At 39.0% G+C, this 17,499-nt stretch overlaps 1 protein-coding gene across 6 annotated transcripts in view; it reads right to left on the reverse strand.

Annotated features, from left to right (window-relative positions):
- Positions 1-17,499, reverse strand: part of ARFIP1 (ADP ribosylation factor interacting protein 1) — a 128,774-nt gene that overhangs the window by 100,134 nt on the left and 11,141 nt on the right. For 3 of the 6 annotated variants that reach the window (XM_043484509.1, XM_043484514.1, XM_043484508.1), the window contains exon 2: positions 9,485-9,564. The exons of 2 other annotated variants lie outside the window; for them this stretch is intronic. In XM_043484509.1, coding sequence (XP_043340444.1) covers positions 9,485-9,562 — 78 coding nt within the window. In that variant the 5' untranslated portion in view covers positions 9,563-9,564. Of the gene's footprint in view, positions 1-3,374; positions 3,689-9,484; positions 9,565-17,499 lie in introns of all 6 variants that reach the window. One more of the 6 variants, XM_043484512.1, reaches the window with a different exon arrangement.

A 17,499-nucleotide genomic window follows, 5' to 3' on the forward strand; every position in this document is an offset into this window, starting at 1 on the left:
GCCCCAGGGACAGTTGCATCTAGGACTTCCTACTTCTAGTTGTGGAAGGCTGCAGAATTAAACTAGGATGTCTAAGAATCATGAGCTTCAAGATACGGACTAAGCCTCTTACTGCAAATAGCATCAGCTGCCAGAAAATATGGATGTTATTACTGATCCTGATAACTCCACCATTATTAACTGGGGTCAATTTTAGTACCCATCCCCACCTCTAGAGACATTTCTGTGTGTTAGAGCTGGGGATGGTGTGCTACTGGCATCTTGAAAATACAGGGCAGGAATGTTGCCAGAAGATAATGTCCCACAATAAAAAAACCTTATCGCGAAATATGTCATATTGGTTAGGCTAAAAAATCCTGTAAATAGCCTGATGCTACATACTGCTTCTTATAATAGCAGGACTTATTGGTCTAATACATACTCACTTTATCAAATTACCCATGACATCTGTCACAGAAGTAGAACAAATAATCCTAGAATTATATTGAACCAGAATTGCCAGAGCAATTCTAAGGAAAAAAACAAAGCTGGAGGCATAACCTTTCCAGACTTCAGACAATACTACAAAGTTACAGTAATTAAAACAGTGTGGTATTGGGGGGAAAAAAAACAAAACAGATATATGGATCAATGGAACAGAACAAAGAGCCCAGAAACAAACCCATACACCTACAGTCAATTAATCTTTAACAAAGGAGGCAAAAATACACAATGGGGAAAAGACAGTCTCTTCAGCAAATGGTACTGGGAAAGTTGGACAGCCTCAGGTAAATCAATGATGTTAAAACACACCCTCACACCACACACAAAATAGACTCAAAATGGCTTAAAGCAGTGGTCCCCAACCTTTCTGGCACCAGGGACTAATTTCACGGAAGACAATTTTTCCAGGGACCAGGCGTGAGGGGGATGGTTTGGGGATGACTCAAGCACATTACATTTATTGTCCACTTTATATCTAATCTAAGGACACTGATCTGACAAGAGGTACTGGCCTGCAGTCTGGAAGCTGGGACCCCTGGCTTAAAGACTTAAAATATAAAACATGACACCATGGAACTCCTAGAAGAAAACATAGGCAAAACATTTTCTGCCATAAATTGTACAGACAAGTTTTTAGGTCAGTATCCGAAGGCAAAAGAAACAAAAGCAAAAATAAACAAATGGGACCTAATCAAAATAAGCTTTCACACAGCAAAAGAAACCACACACAAAAGGAAAAGACAACCTGTGAACTGGGAGAAAATTTGGCAAATGATGTGATTGATAAGGGCTTCAAACAGCTCATATAACTCAATAACCAAACAAACAACCCAATCAAAAAATGGGGAGACACTTTAGACACTTTTCCAAAGAAGACATACAGATGGCTAACAGGCACATGAAAAGATGCTAAGCATTGCTAATCACTAGAGAAATGCAAATCAAAAGCAGAAGTAGCACCTCACACCAGTCAGAATGGTCATCAAGTGTACAAACAGGTGCTGGAGACAGCATGAAGGAGAGAGAGCCCTCCTGCACGGCTGGTGGGACTGTAAGCTGGTGCAGCCACTATGGAAAACAGTATGAGTGTGTGCACGCTAAGTTGCTTTCGTCATGTCTGACTCTGCGACTCTATGGATTGTAACCTGCCAGGCTCCTCTGTCCATGGGATTCTCCAGGCAAGAATACTGGAGTGGGTTGCCATGCCCTCCTCCAGGGGACCTTCCCAACCCAAGGATCAAACCTGCATCTCTTACGTCTCCTACACTGGCAGGCGGGTTCTTTATCACTAGCACCAGATTATTTCAAAAACTAGAAACAGAACTGCCATATGATCCAGCAACCCCACTCCTGGGCACATTATCTGGAGAAAACTAATTCAAAAAGATACATGCATCCCAAATGCTCACAGCAGCACTACTTACAACAGCCAAGACATGGAAGCAACCTAAATGTCCATCAACAGATGAATGGGTAAAGAGGACGTGGTGCATGTGTGTGTACACACACACACACACACACACACACACACACACACACAATGGGATACTATGCAGCCAGAGAAAAGGATGAAATAATGCCTTTGCAGCAACATGGATAGACCTAGAGAGAGTCATACTGAGTGAGTCAGGCAGAGAAAAACAAGTACTATAAGATATCACTTATATGTGGAATCTAAAATACAACACAAATGAATGTACTTACAAAAAAATAAGCAAATTCAAGACGTAGAAAACAAACTTACAGTTATCAAAGGGGAAAGGGGGCGGGAGAGGATAAATGAGGAGTTTGCATTAGCAGATACAAACTGCTATGTATAAAATAAATGACAGAGTCCTACTGTATCAGATAGGAAACTGTACTTAGTATCATGTAATAAAAGGAAACCCACTACAGTATTCTTGTGTGGAGAGTCCCAGGGACAGAGGAGCCTGGCAGGCTATAGTCCATGGGATCACAAGAGTCGGATACGACTTAGCGACTAAACCACTACCACCAATAAATCATTTTGGAAAAAAATATGAAAAAGACTGTGTGTGTATGCATATAACTGGATCACTCTGTTGCACACCGGAAACACAGCATTGTGAGTCAACTGTACTGTAATTTTAAAAACACAACTTTAATGTCATAAACGTGATGCATTTCATAGCATAAGACCAACCACACTGGGGGAGAATAACTCCGCCATGCCCTTCTTTGGTGAACCCCTTAACACTATCCATCTCCAGCGAACTTTCTCAACACTACACTAGTCAACATGGCTCACAAAACTGCAGACGGGGCTTCCCTAGTAGTGCATTTGGTAAAGAACCTGCCTGCCAATCAGGAGACCTGAGTTCTGCCCCTGATATGGGAAGATCCCACATGCTGTGCAACAACCAAGCCTGTGCACGACTCCTGAGGCCAAGCTCCAGAGCCCAAGAGCCATAACCACTGAGCCTGCCTGCCTCAGCTACCGACGCCGTGCACCCTGGAGCCAGACTCCGCACCAAGGGAAGCCACCGCAGTGAGGAGCTCGTGCGGCACAGCTAGAGAGCCCTCCCAGCAAGCAGGACCCAGCACAGCCAGAAATCAACACAATGGACTAAAAACAACAACAGAAACTGCTGACAGCCTGACCCCTGCCCACTTCCGGTCACCTCTCAGACTCCATCCTCCCCTCACGTCCTCCACCCCGGCCAACTGAACGCCTGCCTGCTCACTTCATCGGCACCCATGTGGTTGGTGCAGTAACTCTTCTCCCTATAAATTGAACCCCCAGTCTACACAGTCTTTTCTGTAGCTGCCAAAGACCAAAACTAAAAGAAAAAGCTCATGTAATTTTTTTCTCACACTATGTTTTCTATTCCTGAAACTACGCCTTGAGTTAACACTGTAAAAGGCCTTACATTTATGACTGTTGATGAGGAGGTGCATTTCTTCCCCAATAGGCAGAGCTGTGTGAGGTGATGGGCTTTGGGGTGCCTGTGGGCAGCCCGCCCGCTGACGGCTGGGTTTCTACTCTTGTCTTGCTTGTCTGGGTGAGGCGTCCAGCGCTGGGCGGTGCTGGGTCTTGGATTCAGGTGGAGGTCTTCGTGGGAGTCTCACTGATTAACACTCCCTGGGGTCAGTTCTCTGGCGGTCTAGTGTCCTGGACTCAGTACACCCACTCCAGCAACTCAGGCCCAACTTCTGGTCAGGGAACCAAGATTCCACAAGCCGTCTGTCACGGCAATAAAGGGGATTAAAGCAAACAAGCTAACACACACACACACACACACACACGAAAGCTCCCCAAAAACAACAACAAAAAACCTCCAAAAACACACCAACAACAAGAAACAAAAAATGAAACACAAACGGTGCAGTCAGACAAATAGAAAGCAAAAACAAAGGAACACACACACACACACACACGAAACCAAAACGTGTGTGACCAAAGAAAAATGAAGACCAAAGAAACCAAAGAAAACGAAGGGTGAGAGCCCGACTCTGAGCAAAGAAACCAAAACCAGCACCAACCAGTCAGAAACAAAGCAGACCTGAGGAGACGCCCGGCGAGGAAGAAGGCAAAGAAAGCGAGTAACCAAACCAACACGCCGGGAAACAGGGAAGCAAAGCTACAGAAACGGCCTCCCAGGCTGCTAAGTGGGCAGCGATCCGCCTGGCAAGCAGCACACGTGGGTGTGATCCCTGTGTCGGGAAGCCTCCCAGAGAAGGAACGGCAACCCACTGCAGTGTTCTTGCCTAGGAAACCCCATGGACAGAGGAGCTTCAGGGAGCTACAGTTCACAGGGTTGAGAAGAGTTGGACACAACTCAGCAACTGAACAACAATTTATGATGATGGAAACACTTCACAGAAAACCAAAGATGCAACAATAACAAAAACTCACCCAAAGACTAAAAGACTACCCAAAGACCCAGAGACTTTCTATCTTAATAATGTAACAGAAAGCATACTGGAGATAAGTTTCTTGATGTTATCAATGTATTACATTAAGAATAGTAAAGCCTAATTTCCAAAATGCTTGTTAGAAACAAGATAGAAACTTTCTAGAAAGGATATAAAAGAACTTGTCTTAACCTTAGTCAAGACTTCTGGAACAATATAAGACCTTACTTCTTTATTTTTTTTTAATATATTTAACATTGCTGTTTAATCTAATTTGCCACTGAGCAGGTAAAAATAAAGTACAATAATAAGGTTCAAGCTTTTTAACTGTTTCTTATACCTACTATTTTTAAATGTTATTTGAAAATTCATTATAAAAACACTGTGAAGTATTTCTAATGATCAGTAGGCATTTTGTTCTGCTATCAAGTAGTTATATTTTCTTCTAATTTAAAAGATTAACTTCTTAATCTCAGTCAAACCTAAACAAAACAGCAATGAATAAAGTAAGCAGTGTGGAAAATAAGAAAAAGAAGTCACAAATATTCAGCTCTAATTGTTCTAGTTATGGCTTCAGACAATGAAGGTCCAAGTGTTTAGTGAACTAATTATGCATGTCAACACAGACCATATTCTGTTCTAAAACCAAAAAGCACAAACGCCTTCTGCGTCACATGAAATTAGATACTTTTTTTGCCTACAGAAAGAGAAAGCAATTCTATTAAAATCATAATTCAGTCTTTGAAATTTCTGTCTGAATCGACCTTTAAAACATGGCAAAGTTAATTTAACATGGTTCAAGAGCATTAGGTGAATAAGCCCACCCATGATATCTCAAGAGAACTAATTAACACAGCAGGAGACAGAGACTTAAGGACTGGCTCTGCCCCTTTTTATAACTGTTCAGAAGTCACTTGTACTTCCTTAGGTTTCAATTTCCTCTATTATAAAACAAGATTCTTAACTTCACCTATACCTCACACAGCTATTAAAACAATCAAACGTGAAATAGCTTAGAAAACTAAAAACATTACATAAAGATGCGGTAGTTCTAGCACACTGATATTAGCTGAGCACCAACGGACAAACACTGGAGTTCTAGCAGCTACTCCTAACTCTGTCACTAGGTGCACCCTACCTGCATTCCTCTAGAACAGACTCGTATCAAGACAGAGTTGAGATAAAGTTACAAATGTTATCGTCTTGGCCAAGTTCTTTCGTTTTTTCTTTATTCCATCTTGTCATTGTCGATTTCATGGTTTTTAAAAGAGAGATGATCCTACATAAGAATGGATAAAGCAAATGTGGTCAAGTCAAAACAATGATTGAATCTGGATGATGAGTCTATGGGAGTTCATTTACTACTTCACTTTTATTTCACATGTTGCAAATTTTTCTTAACAAGCGTTTTAATCTACTAGTATCAACACTTATTTGTCTTATATTTTCCAACCACTTGCTACTTGAACCCTGCATTTCAGATCTCCCAAGCTTCTAATCTTCTGTCAGTCATTCTCATTTTGGGGCCAAGCAAATCTTAGCAGCTAGCTACTGCATTTCCTTCCACTCTTTTCTCACTGACCCTCAGTTCCAGCCAGAGTCCTCACCACTATTCCTCAACATACCAATCTTATTTTTGCTCTTGCTGTTTCCTCTTTCTGGAAGGTTCTTACTCCCAGATTTTCACATGCCCCTCCCTCAACTCACTGAGGTATTTGCTGACCCAGGGCCTTTCCTGACCAACTCATGTAAATTAGCATTCATCACTCTTTCGCCTCTTATCCTGCTTTATAGCAGTAAAGATTACTTTACATTAAAATTTCAGTTCAGTCCAGTTGCTCAGTTGTGTCCGACTCTTTGCAACCCTGTGGACTGCAGCACTCCAGGCTTTCCTGTCCATCATCAACTCCCGGAGCTTGCTCAAACTCATGCCCATTGAGTCAGTGATGTCATCCAACCATCTCATCCTCTGTCGTCCCCTTCACCTTCTGCCTTCAGTCTTTCCCAGCATCAGGGTCTTTTCTAATGAGTCAGTTCTTCACATCAGGTGGCCAAAGTTTCAGCTTCAGCATCAGTCCTTCCAATGAGTATTCAAGACTGAGTTCCTTTAGGATTGACTGGTTGGATCTCCTTGCTGTCCAAGGGACGCTCAAGAGTCTTCTCCAACACCACAGTTCAAAAGCACCAATTCTTCAGTGCTCAGCTTTCCTTATGGTCCAACTCTCACATTCATACATGACCACTGGAAAAAACAGCTTTGACTAGATGGACCTTTGTTGTCTATAATCTATGTATATGTTATATATATTTTTAACATGTCTGTCTTCCTCCCCAACATATTTACAACATAAAAGCCAACTCCACCTGACCTGCACTACCTTAACACCAATTATGCTTCTTCAGATACCCTCTTACATCAAACTTACTCATGCCTCCCAGCACACACGCCTCAGTTTTCTTTCTCGATGACTCTGCCCAGGTAGTGACCATCACCAGTCACATGCTCAAATGCTACCACACACTGTTAGTGTTAGTTAAGATTCCTTCAGATCACTGTTAAAACAGTTTAAAGACCACCTTCACAGATATTCCTGGCTGACACTTTCTGAGCTGCTATAATTCTTCATGTGAACCACTCCAAAGGCATTACTATTCTACACTTCATTTTACTTATTTTAAAATTTCCCCTAATAACATGCAGCTTGTGTGTAGGATCTGAACAAATTCACTTTTAGACCTCTCAGTTACTTATGTAAAGAAGGAATGAAAATATTTGTACATATATTTTTGGGGTATTAGAATTAAGTATATGCATTACTGTTACTATATCAAAGGGCAGACAGAAAAGAAGTCGTCATGCAAAAATTCTAAAATACACTATTAAATACCTAATACAATACTCTGCTTTCCCTTTTTTTTTTGTTGTTGGCAAAAACACACCTGTTTTCCCAACTTCCTTGCTTCTGTCTTTATATAATTTTTCCCTACTAAGTTTCTTAAATTGACTCATTTTTATGTTCAAATCACAGCTCTTTCCTCATTATCGATGTTAAGACCTCCAGGTCTCAGTTGCCACAGTTTGTTTCCACGTCTGTTGTGATCCACACAGTAATGTCATACAGAACCTAAATGAACCTTAAGTCTCTTCTTATTCAGGGTTGATGTTTTTGGCTCAGTTCAAAATGTTGAGAGTTTTTGCTGTTTGTTTTGCTTTTAAAGAAATGAAAACTATAATTCAGGTCATCATATTCTAAGAAACTAGTATCCATATATCGTTTACTAGTAGAGTGAGGATTAATTCATTCATCAAATTGACCCTCAGTTTATGCGCCAAGCTCTGCTATGATTATCCTGAATTACTGAAAAGTTTGATATATAGAACATTTAAGAGTTAATGGTCAAAATACATATACAGTTGTAATACATTAAAAGAAGAATTCTTATAAGCAAATTTGAGCCCTAAAATGTTTTCATCAAGGATATTGAAAAAAGAATATTTAAGTTAGTAGAATTCTAATAAATGAGCAATTTCAAAGTCACAAAATATTCCTAGATGTGACCTTAGTTAACTGTAATAAACTCATACCAACCTTTAAAATTTGGGTATAAATTCAGATTATACTCACACACCTGGTTTTTCTTTTTTTCTTCTTTAAGTACAATATTCCCTGGGTATGGCTAAAAATACAGAGAATGCCTAATATGAATTTACACACAAATTTGAACAATTACTTGGCAGTGGATTCCTTCAGATCACTGTCATCCAGGTTTAACTCTCTACTGTGCAGGAAATCTCTAGTTTAGTTATCTATCTGGGTGACATTCATGTAGTTGAAACTCACAGTGGTAAACCACAAAAAGAACAGTTTCATTTACAATTATAAGCCCTATCATTGGCTGGGCTGCCAATCCTTCCTGGAGTTCACAGGTGTCAAACTTCTGATCATCTCTCAACAGTACAGATTCAGAGATCTGATCATAAAAAATAAACAACACGAGTTAAGACACATATGGTGTACATAATTCCCTAGGTTCTCAGAACTAAATATAACACTGCTTTGACAAATGGTAAACAGCCAAACTATTTTAAATCACAAAGAATTCCAAATCCCTCACAGATAATACATATTCTGCCAACCAGAGCTCATCTTTGACTTTTGAGCGAAAGGTAAATTATCTAGCTCTAAATCCTACATTAAAGCTTGCCACACAGACTCAATATCTTGGGATGATGAAACATTATGCCTAGCACTGCCACCTACACAGACAGCAAACTGATTTTTTAACACTGCAGCTGGAGTCAGAAGAACCCATGTTATGCTCCAGACTTGCCCATTACCCGAAGTCAACTACTACCTCTCTGAAAGTTAAAATATGTTCAAGAAATAAATGAGGGAAACAACGACTGTTCTTCTTACCTAATTGGATTATATCACATCAGTCTAAGGAGCAAGGTGGAAAAATACGAAAGTTCTACTCTGTAAATCTTTAACCACTATAAATTTGAGAGCTGTTACTAGGATTAGATGTTCAAAGAAATATCTGATTACTTGAATTCCATATGATTAATTTCTTAATACCTCTGTATTCTAATGACCTAGAACAGTGGTTTTGAGGTGATACAGAATCACCTATAGAATTAAAAAACAACAACAACAAAAACATACACATAGCCCTGTATCTAGCACTACAGACTCAGATTTAGTGAGTCTGAGGTAAAGTCCAGAACTCAGTATTTTTTTTAAATGTTACATTTAGATTCTGATGTATAATTAACCAGAGACAATACAGGATCAGATGAGCACAAATGTGAACCAATTACTACTATTACTTCAATAGAAACTTCGCTGCATGTTTAAATTTAAAACTATAGTTTGACTAGATTTTTATTTCATTTTTATGGGACAGGTATATTGTAGAATTTCATATGCCCAAAGGCAAATGATAACTGACTTACAATTATGAAGAAATGGCTCTCTTTCTTCCCACGCCTTTCCTGTGTCTATGTGTGTAGAAGAGTTTATTTAGAATGGCACATGGTTAGACAAACTAACTCAGTTTGGACAGTCTAAACTTGATTGATACAGGTTGACTTTAAAAAACAATATAAGTATCACCCAATCACCTCAGAACTAGACTTGACTTCTTCTGTGGCTTGTTTAGATGTACCAAGAGTTGAAGGATCATTGCTGCAGTCAGACATACCTAAAAGTAAAATGTGTTAAGCACACATTAAATAATTTAGTTAAGAGGGCTGTATCACTTCACTGATATTCTTACAAACATTCCACAATATAAATTATTTATTTGCAGTCAGAATTTGCTTTGCAAAACTATCTACAATCATATGAGTATCTACTGATTGTAACAGGTGATTCTAAAAACAAACAAAAATTTAGGAAAAGTTTTTATGCAAAATGTAAAAATACATACTTCAATGACTAAAAAATAATTTCATTTAATCCTTTTAGATATGAAACAAGTCAAAAGACCAGTGTGTCCACCTGATTTGACAGATGAAAACTCTGACATCCAAAGATGTCAAGATATCCAAAGATGAAGCCAAAATATTATTTACTTATGGCCTACATAAAATCAAAGTTTCAGATTAGAACTCAGACATGTTCCAGTTCCCTGGCCAGTGCTCTTTAATACTGTAACAAATGTAACTGCTCATTGTCAAAATCAAACACTAAAATCAGACGTCATTCAATACAACTTTAAAGGCTATTTCTGCTTCTAACTTATTCTTCAACATTAGAGAAGGCCAACTACAGATAAAGAATTAAAATTCAGCAGTGGCCACAGGACTGGGAAAAAAATCACTTTAATTCCAATCGCAAAGACAGGCAATGCCAAGGAATGTTCAAACTACCATACGATCACACTCACTTCATATGCTAGCAAGACTACGCTCAAAATCCTTCAAGCTAGGCTTCAGCAGTATGGGAACAGAGACCTTCCAGACGTACAAGGTGGATTTAGAAAAGGCAGAGGAACCAGAGATCAACTGCCAACATCCGTTAGGGAGAGAAAGCAGGAGAATTTCAGAAAAAACATCTGCTTCTGCTTCACTGACTACGCTAAAGCCTTTGATTGTGAGGATCACAACAAACTGGAAAATTCTTAAAAGAGATGGGAATACCAGACCACCTCACCTGTCTCCTGAGAAACCTGTCTGCAGGTCAAGAAGTAACAGTTAGAACTGGACATGGAACAATGGACTAGTTCAAAATTGGGAAAGGAGTACAACAAGGCTATATATGGTCACCCTGCTTATTTAACGTATATGCAGAGTACATCCTGTGAAATACTGGGCTGGATGAAGCACAAGCTGGAATCAAGATTGCTGGGAGAAATATCAACAACCTCAGATATGCCAGAGGACCCCACTCATGGTAGAAAGTAAAGAGGAACTAAAAAACCTCTTGATGAAGGTGAAAGAGGAGAGTGCAAAAGCTAGCTTAAAACTCAACTAAAGATATGGCATCTGGTCCCATAACTTCATGGCAAACAGATGGGGAACCAATGGAATTTTTTGGGCTCCAAAATCACTGCACATGGTAACTGCAGTCATGCAATTAAAAGATGCTTGCTCCTTGGAAGAAAAGCCATGACAAAGTTAGATAGCATATTAAAAAGCAGAGACACCACTTTGCTGACAAAGGTCCACACAGTCAAGGCTATAGTTTTTCCAGTAGTCATATATGGATATAAGAGCTGGACCACAAAGAAGGCTGAGAACCGAAGAATTAACGCTTTTGAACTGTAGTGCTGTAGAAGACTCTTGAGAGTCCCATGGACAGCAAGGAGATCCAACCAGTCAATCCTAAAGGAAATCAACCTTGAATATTCATTGGAAGGACTGATGCTGAAGCTCCAAGACTTTGGCCACCTGACATGAAGAGCTGACTCACTGGAAAAGACCCTGATGCTGGGAAAGATCAAGGGCAAGAGAAGAAGGGGGCGACAGATGACAAAATGGATGGATGACATCACTGACTCAATGGACATGAGTTTGAACAAACTTCAGGAGATAGTGAAGGACAGGAAAGCCTGATGTGCTGCAGTTCATGGGGTCTCAAACAGTCGGACACAACTTAGTTACTGAACAACAACAATAAGGAGATAGAAAAGTAAAATCTAATTCAAGCTAAAAGAGTAGTCAGTCCTCCATATCTGCAGGTTCAAACAAAAATTGAAAATATTTTTAAAAAAAGAAAAAAAAGCCTTCGGAAAGTTCCAAAAAGCAAAACTTGAATTTGCCATACACCAGCAATTATTTACATAGATTTACATTTGCATTACATTACATACTACAAATGTGTACATATCATATACATATGTACATATTAAATACATATTAGAAGCCTGGCATGCTGCAGTTCATGGGGTCACAAAGAGTCAGACATGACTTAGCGACTGAACAATAACAACATATTATAGGTAATTTAGAGATGATTTAAAGTATACGGGAGTATGTGCATAAGTTAGATGCAAATACTGTACCATTTTATACAAGGGCCTTCTTATCTGAGAGTGTAAAAGAACCATGCCCCACAGATACCAAGGGTGACTGCACTCTGAATCTAATCAAGGAGATAGATAAATAAGCACAAAACACCACATCGGGTACTACAATACAGAGAAACAGAGAAACAAAAAAACTCATGAAATACAACGGAGGGAACAATTTTTGTTTTGTGCATGCTCACTCACTCAGTCATATCTGACTCTTTATGACCCCGTGGACTGTAGTCCTCCAGTCTCCTATGTCCATGGGGTTTCCCAGGCAAGAATACCAGAGTGGGTTGCCATTTCCTTCTCTAAACAATTTTACTGCTTGCCAAGTGAATCCAGTACCACATTAAGAAAATAATACAACATGAACAAGTGGGATTTACCCCAGGAATGTAAGACTGTTCAATTAAGAAAATCTTCTAATATATAATATATTCATTAATCTAAGCTGAAAAACATGGTTTTCTATACAGATGAGAAACCTACTGACAGAATTCAACACCCATTCACAATTCAATAATCAAGGAAGACAATAATTAAGGGAGACATCTTCAACACAATACAGGCTTTAATCCTACAACCATTATCTTATTTAATAAATAACAGAGGCATTTCCATTAAGAACAGGAACAATGCAAAAACCCACCATCTCTGCTACTATTCAACACCAAACTAGAGGTATTAGCCGATCCAAGGAGATAAGAAAAATCAATTATAAGAATAGGTAAAGAAATAAACATTTCTTTTTGCAGATCATATAATAGTACACCTGAAAAACTCCAAAAAATCAATACTAAAACTAAGTAAAAAATAGAAGAATTTAGTGAAAAAGTAGGATATAAAATTAACATACAAAAGGAGTTTGAGGTTAACATATACACACCACTATATATAAAACAGATAATTTTTGAAATAATATTGAAAAGTAATAATCAGAGGACATAATGGCAGAGAAAAATCCTATTTACAATAACAAAAAAGATTAAATAATTTAGGAATAAATTAAACAATGTATAAAGTCTATATGAAAAAATGTTTACATGTAACAGATAAGACCCTAAAGACTGAGCAAACAAAAAGACATACCGTATTCTTAGCTGTGATGATATTATAGGTGAATACATGCTAAGTCACTTCAGTTGTGTCCAAGTTTTTGCGACCCCATGGACTGCAGCCCTCCAGGCTCCTCTGTCCATGGGATTTTCCTAGCAGGAATACTGGAGTGGGTTGCTATGTCCTTCTCCAGGGAATCTTCCTGACCCAGGGATTGAACCCACATCTTTTGCATTGCAGGCAGATTCTTTACCACTGAGCTACCAGGGAAGCCCATGATGATATTAAAAGAAGTCATTTCTTCCTTACTTAATTTACAAATTCAATGCAATACAAGAAAAATATATAACAAGTTAAATTATACAGTTAGACAAGTTACACTGCAGTTGATATGGAAAAATCAAACATGCAATAATAGCCAGGAAAACAATGAAAAAGGAAAATCACAAGAGGACTAAATTTGTCAGACATTAAAACATACCATAAAGCATCTATAATTAAAGCAGTATGGCAGCAGCACAAGAATAAACAAAGAGACCAGAATAAAAAGCCAAATTAGACCACATATACACACAAAAACTTAATATACAACAAAGGTGACATCTGAAATCACTTAATTACAAATGGACTTCCCAATAAATAATACCAGGAAAATTAGGTAGCCATTTGTAAAAATACAAAATTAGATCCATATCTCACACCATACACAAGAATAAACTCCAAATGAATTAGGAATCTAGATATAAAAAATGAAAACTCAAATTGCTAAAAGGAAACATACATGAGTTGTACTTTAAATTTTCTAATTCTAAGAATCTAGAGACAATTTTAAAAACTGAAAAATTTAACTAAATAAGAATTTTAAAACTGAATAACATAAGGGTTAAAAAGACAAAAGACATCTGAAAAACTAGGGAAATACTTATATGCTACAGTAGGTCAATAGTCCTAACATAAAGAACTCTGAAAAACAAAGGGAAGAAAACAAAAAACCAGAAAGCAGGAAAAAGACATGAACAGACAATTCACAAAGAAAGATTAGAATAGCCTCTAAAACATAAAAACTGATCAAATTCACTCATGTTAGAGAAATTCAGGTTAAAACAACACTGAGATACCATTTCTCATCTATTAGATAAGCAAAATTTTTTAAATAACAAAACATTCTGTTACTGAGGATGGAAGGAAATAGGCACTCATATACACTGCTGATGGGAATACAAATTTGTACATTTATTCTGGAGGGAACTTTGGTAATGCCTAACAAAATCACACAAGCACTTAGTTTTGAATCCAGCAATCCATTTCTAGGAATACATCCTGGGACTACATCACCAGCAATATAAAACTACATACACATTGCTGCATTCTTCATTTATGTAAAGTGTTGGGGAAAGGGTACCTAAATGTCTACACATAGGAAAGTGACTGACTAGACTATGACACATCCAGACAACGGAGTACTGTACAACTGCTGAAAAAAGTGAAGATCTCTATGGTATGCAGTCATTTCCAAGACACAGGGATAAGTCAAAAAAGCAAAGTTCAAAAGTACCTATAGATACGCTATCTCAGTGTAAAAACAGAAAGGATACATGAAAATACATGCTTCTGTTCACTGGGACAAAAATACAATAAACCAGAAACTACGGAGGCAGGTTACCTACAGGGTGGGAAAGGAGTACGGAAAACGAGGAAATGGGAACAGGGTAGCAGGAATAAGGAATGAGTGACACTTCTTTGAATATTTAGTTTTAAATAATTCTGACTGTTAGAACCATCGTAATTTTGAGAGGAATTCAAATGGCATAAAATCATAACAAATGCAACTAACTATTAAAAAAGAATAGCCCAGGAAACAGAAGGCGAAATGAGGCTGGGCAAAGGGAGAAGGAGGAGAAGAAAGCGAAGACAGGGGAGGGGAAGAATGGGGGGGCGGAGAGAAAGGGAAGGAGGAGGAAAGAACATCCTGACCGGACACCATGAGGCTAAAGGCAAAGAGAATGACATACAAACCCTGTTAATGCAGTATTTATCACAGGGGTACAGGTTAATAATTCTTAAACTACTTTCTGTGTGTAACAGGACAGAACATGTGAATAGAAGGTAGGTACTGAAAGCTTAAGTTTCTCACTGATGGAGAAAAAATTACAAAGAAAGGAGAAATGCTAAATAAGCACTGTTGTACTGGACTGGAAATCGTTGTCAGTACTGTTTTTAATATGTATACATGTGTATATATGTTACACACACATGCACGCATGTACTGGTCTCCTAGCTTTGTCCCCTGACAGGACCTAAGAAGCAGTGATGCCCAGTAACAACGAGGACTCTGGTGCTCAGACCTTCCTCCCTGAACACTGTTATCCAATAAAAGGAACCACCGTTCTGAAGGAGAAGCGGACGACTCTAAGACTGGGGTAAGGAAAAGACAAGAGGAGCCTGGGACATTTGCTGGTGTCAGAAATAAGAAAAAATTCAGTAAAAGAAGGGGACTTGCCAAAAGAAGAAAGGACCAACCTGAAGGAGTTCCTAATGGCCACTGCTGGGACATCTTGAGCAACAAAGCAAATGATGATAGTACTAGATTTGAACTCACACAATAAAACAAATGTTAAGGAGTCCACACTGATATAAAAAAGTAATCAAATATAAATGGGGTAAAGTGACAAGTCCTCACAGGAGAATTTCCATTAATAAGCACAGAAAAGGGAAAACCAGAAATCCCCACGAGGCAAACATCACAGTATTAAGTGTTGCAGATGGATGTTAAAAGGGCAAGAGTTTGAGGAGAAACAGAATTTACATAATCTGCAAGTATCTCCTATAAATACTCAACTGAAAAAAGAACGACAGCAAATGTAGAACTCTTAGTTCACAGTGAAGAAACTCAGATCTCTCTCAAAGTGATTAAGTAATCACCAGTAGTAAGACATACCAAGAGCATAATCCCTGAGATGCTATGCTGAGAAGGACAACATCATTTTTGCAGTATTCGTCCCCCTGATGATTAGAACACACTGGACCAACCCAAACTGAGGAACATTCTGGAAAATACTTGACCAGTACTTTTCAAAAGTGACATGGTCATGAAAGACTAGCAAAGTCTGAGAAATATACATATTGAAAGAGACTTTGGAGAAATGACTAATTTCAATGCAGGTTCCTAGACAGGATCCTGAAACAGAAAAAGGACAGTCAGTTGAAAATTCGGTGAAATTCTAATAATGTCTGTAGTTTAGTTAACAATATTATGTCAATGTTAATTTCCTATTCTTGATAATTATGTTATGGTTATGTAAGCATTAGGGGAAGAAGGTAAGAAGTACAAGGAAACTACTATTTTTGTAAGTCTAAAATCGGATCAAAATAAAAGTTTTTTGAGAACAGTAAAGAAGTCTGAGCAAAGTTAGAGGAATTACCCTCAGATAGAGGGAAGAAACCTCTTCCACAGAGGGAAGAGCGAAGGAAGGAACCCACAGAAAAAGTGACGCATGTAATGGAACACAGAAGCAAGCTAGGGGAGTCCATTTCTGCTGTCTGCTACTTTCAGGAGTTATCTGCTCCTGTGTATGAACCAGTAGCACCAAACAGGAAAATATATCATTATTATGCAGCTCAGAAGACCAAATGAAGGATCTGAAATGGGGGCTAGTTACTGGAATGACCACACCACAGTTAGAAGTGGGGAACTTTCAGAGGCGGGAGGAGATGGAGACTGAGTTAGCAACTGAGCACGGCCTGGTGAGGAAGTCTCCACAAAAGCCCTCAGCTACGCGGGCTGGAGAGACTCTGCGGTTAGCACATCCACGTCCTGGAATCATAAGTTCAGTTCAGTTCTGTCCAGTCGCTCAGTCGTGTCCGACTTTGTGACCCCACGAATCACAGCACGCTCAGGCCTCCCTGTCCATCACGAACTCCCGTAGTTTACTCAAACTCATGTCCATCGAGTCGGTGATGCCATCCAGCCATCTCATCCTCTGTCGTCCCCTTCTCCTCCCGCCCTCTTTCCCAGCATCAGGGTCTTTTCTAATGAGTCAACTCTTCGCATGAGGTGGCCAAAGTATTGGAGTTTCAGCTTCAACATTAGTCCTTCCAATGAACATCCAGGACTGATCTCCTTTAGGATGGACTGGTTGGATCTCCTTGCAGTCCAAGGGACTCTCAAGAGTCTTCTCCAACACCACAGTTCAAAAGCATCAATTCTTCGGCACTCAGCTTTCTTCACAGTCCAACTGTCACATCCATACATGACCACTGGAAAAACCATAGCCTTGACCAGATGGACCTTTGCTGGCAAAGTAATGTCTCTGCTTTTTAATATGCTATCTAGGTTGGTCATAACTTTCCTTTCAAGGAGTAAGCGTCTTTTAATTTCATGGCTGCAATCACCATCTGCAGTGATTTTGGAGCCCCAAAAAATAAAGTCTGACACTGTTTCCACTGTTTCCCCATCTATTCGCCATGAAGTGATGGGACCAGATACCATGATCTCAGTTTTCTGAATGTTGAGCTTTAAGCCAACTTTTTCACTCTCCTCTTTCACTTTCATCAAGAGGCTTCTTA

Source organism: Cervus canadensis, chromosome 1, assembly GCF_019320065.1.
Source record: "Cervus canadensis isolate Bull #8, Minnesota chromosome 1, ASM1932006v1, whole genome shotgun sequence".
NCBI classification, from domain to species: domain Eukaryota; kingdom Metazoa; phylum Chordata; class Mammalia; order Artiodactyla; family Cervidae; genus Cervus; species Cervus canadensis.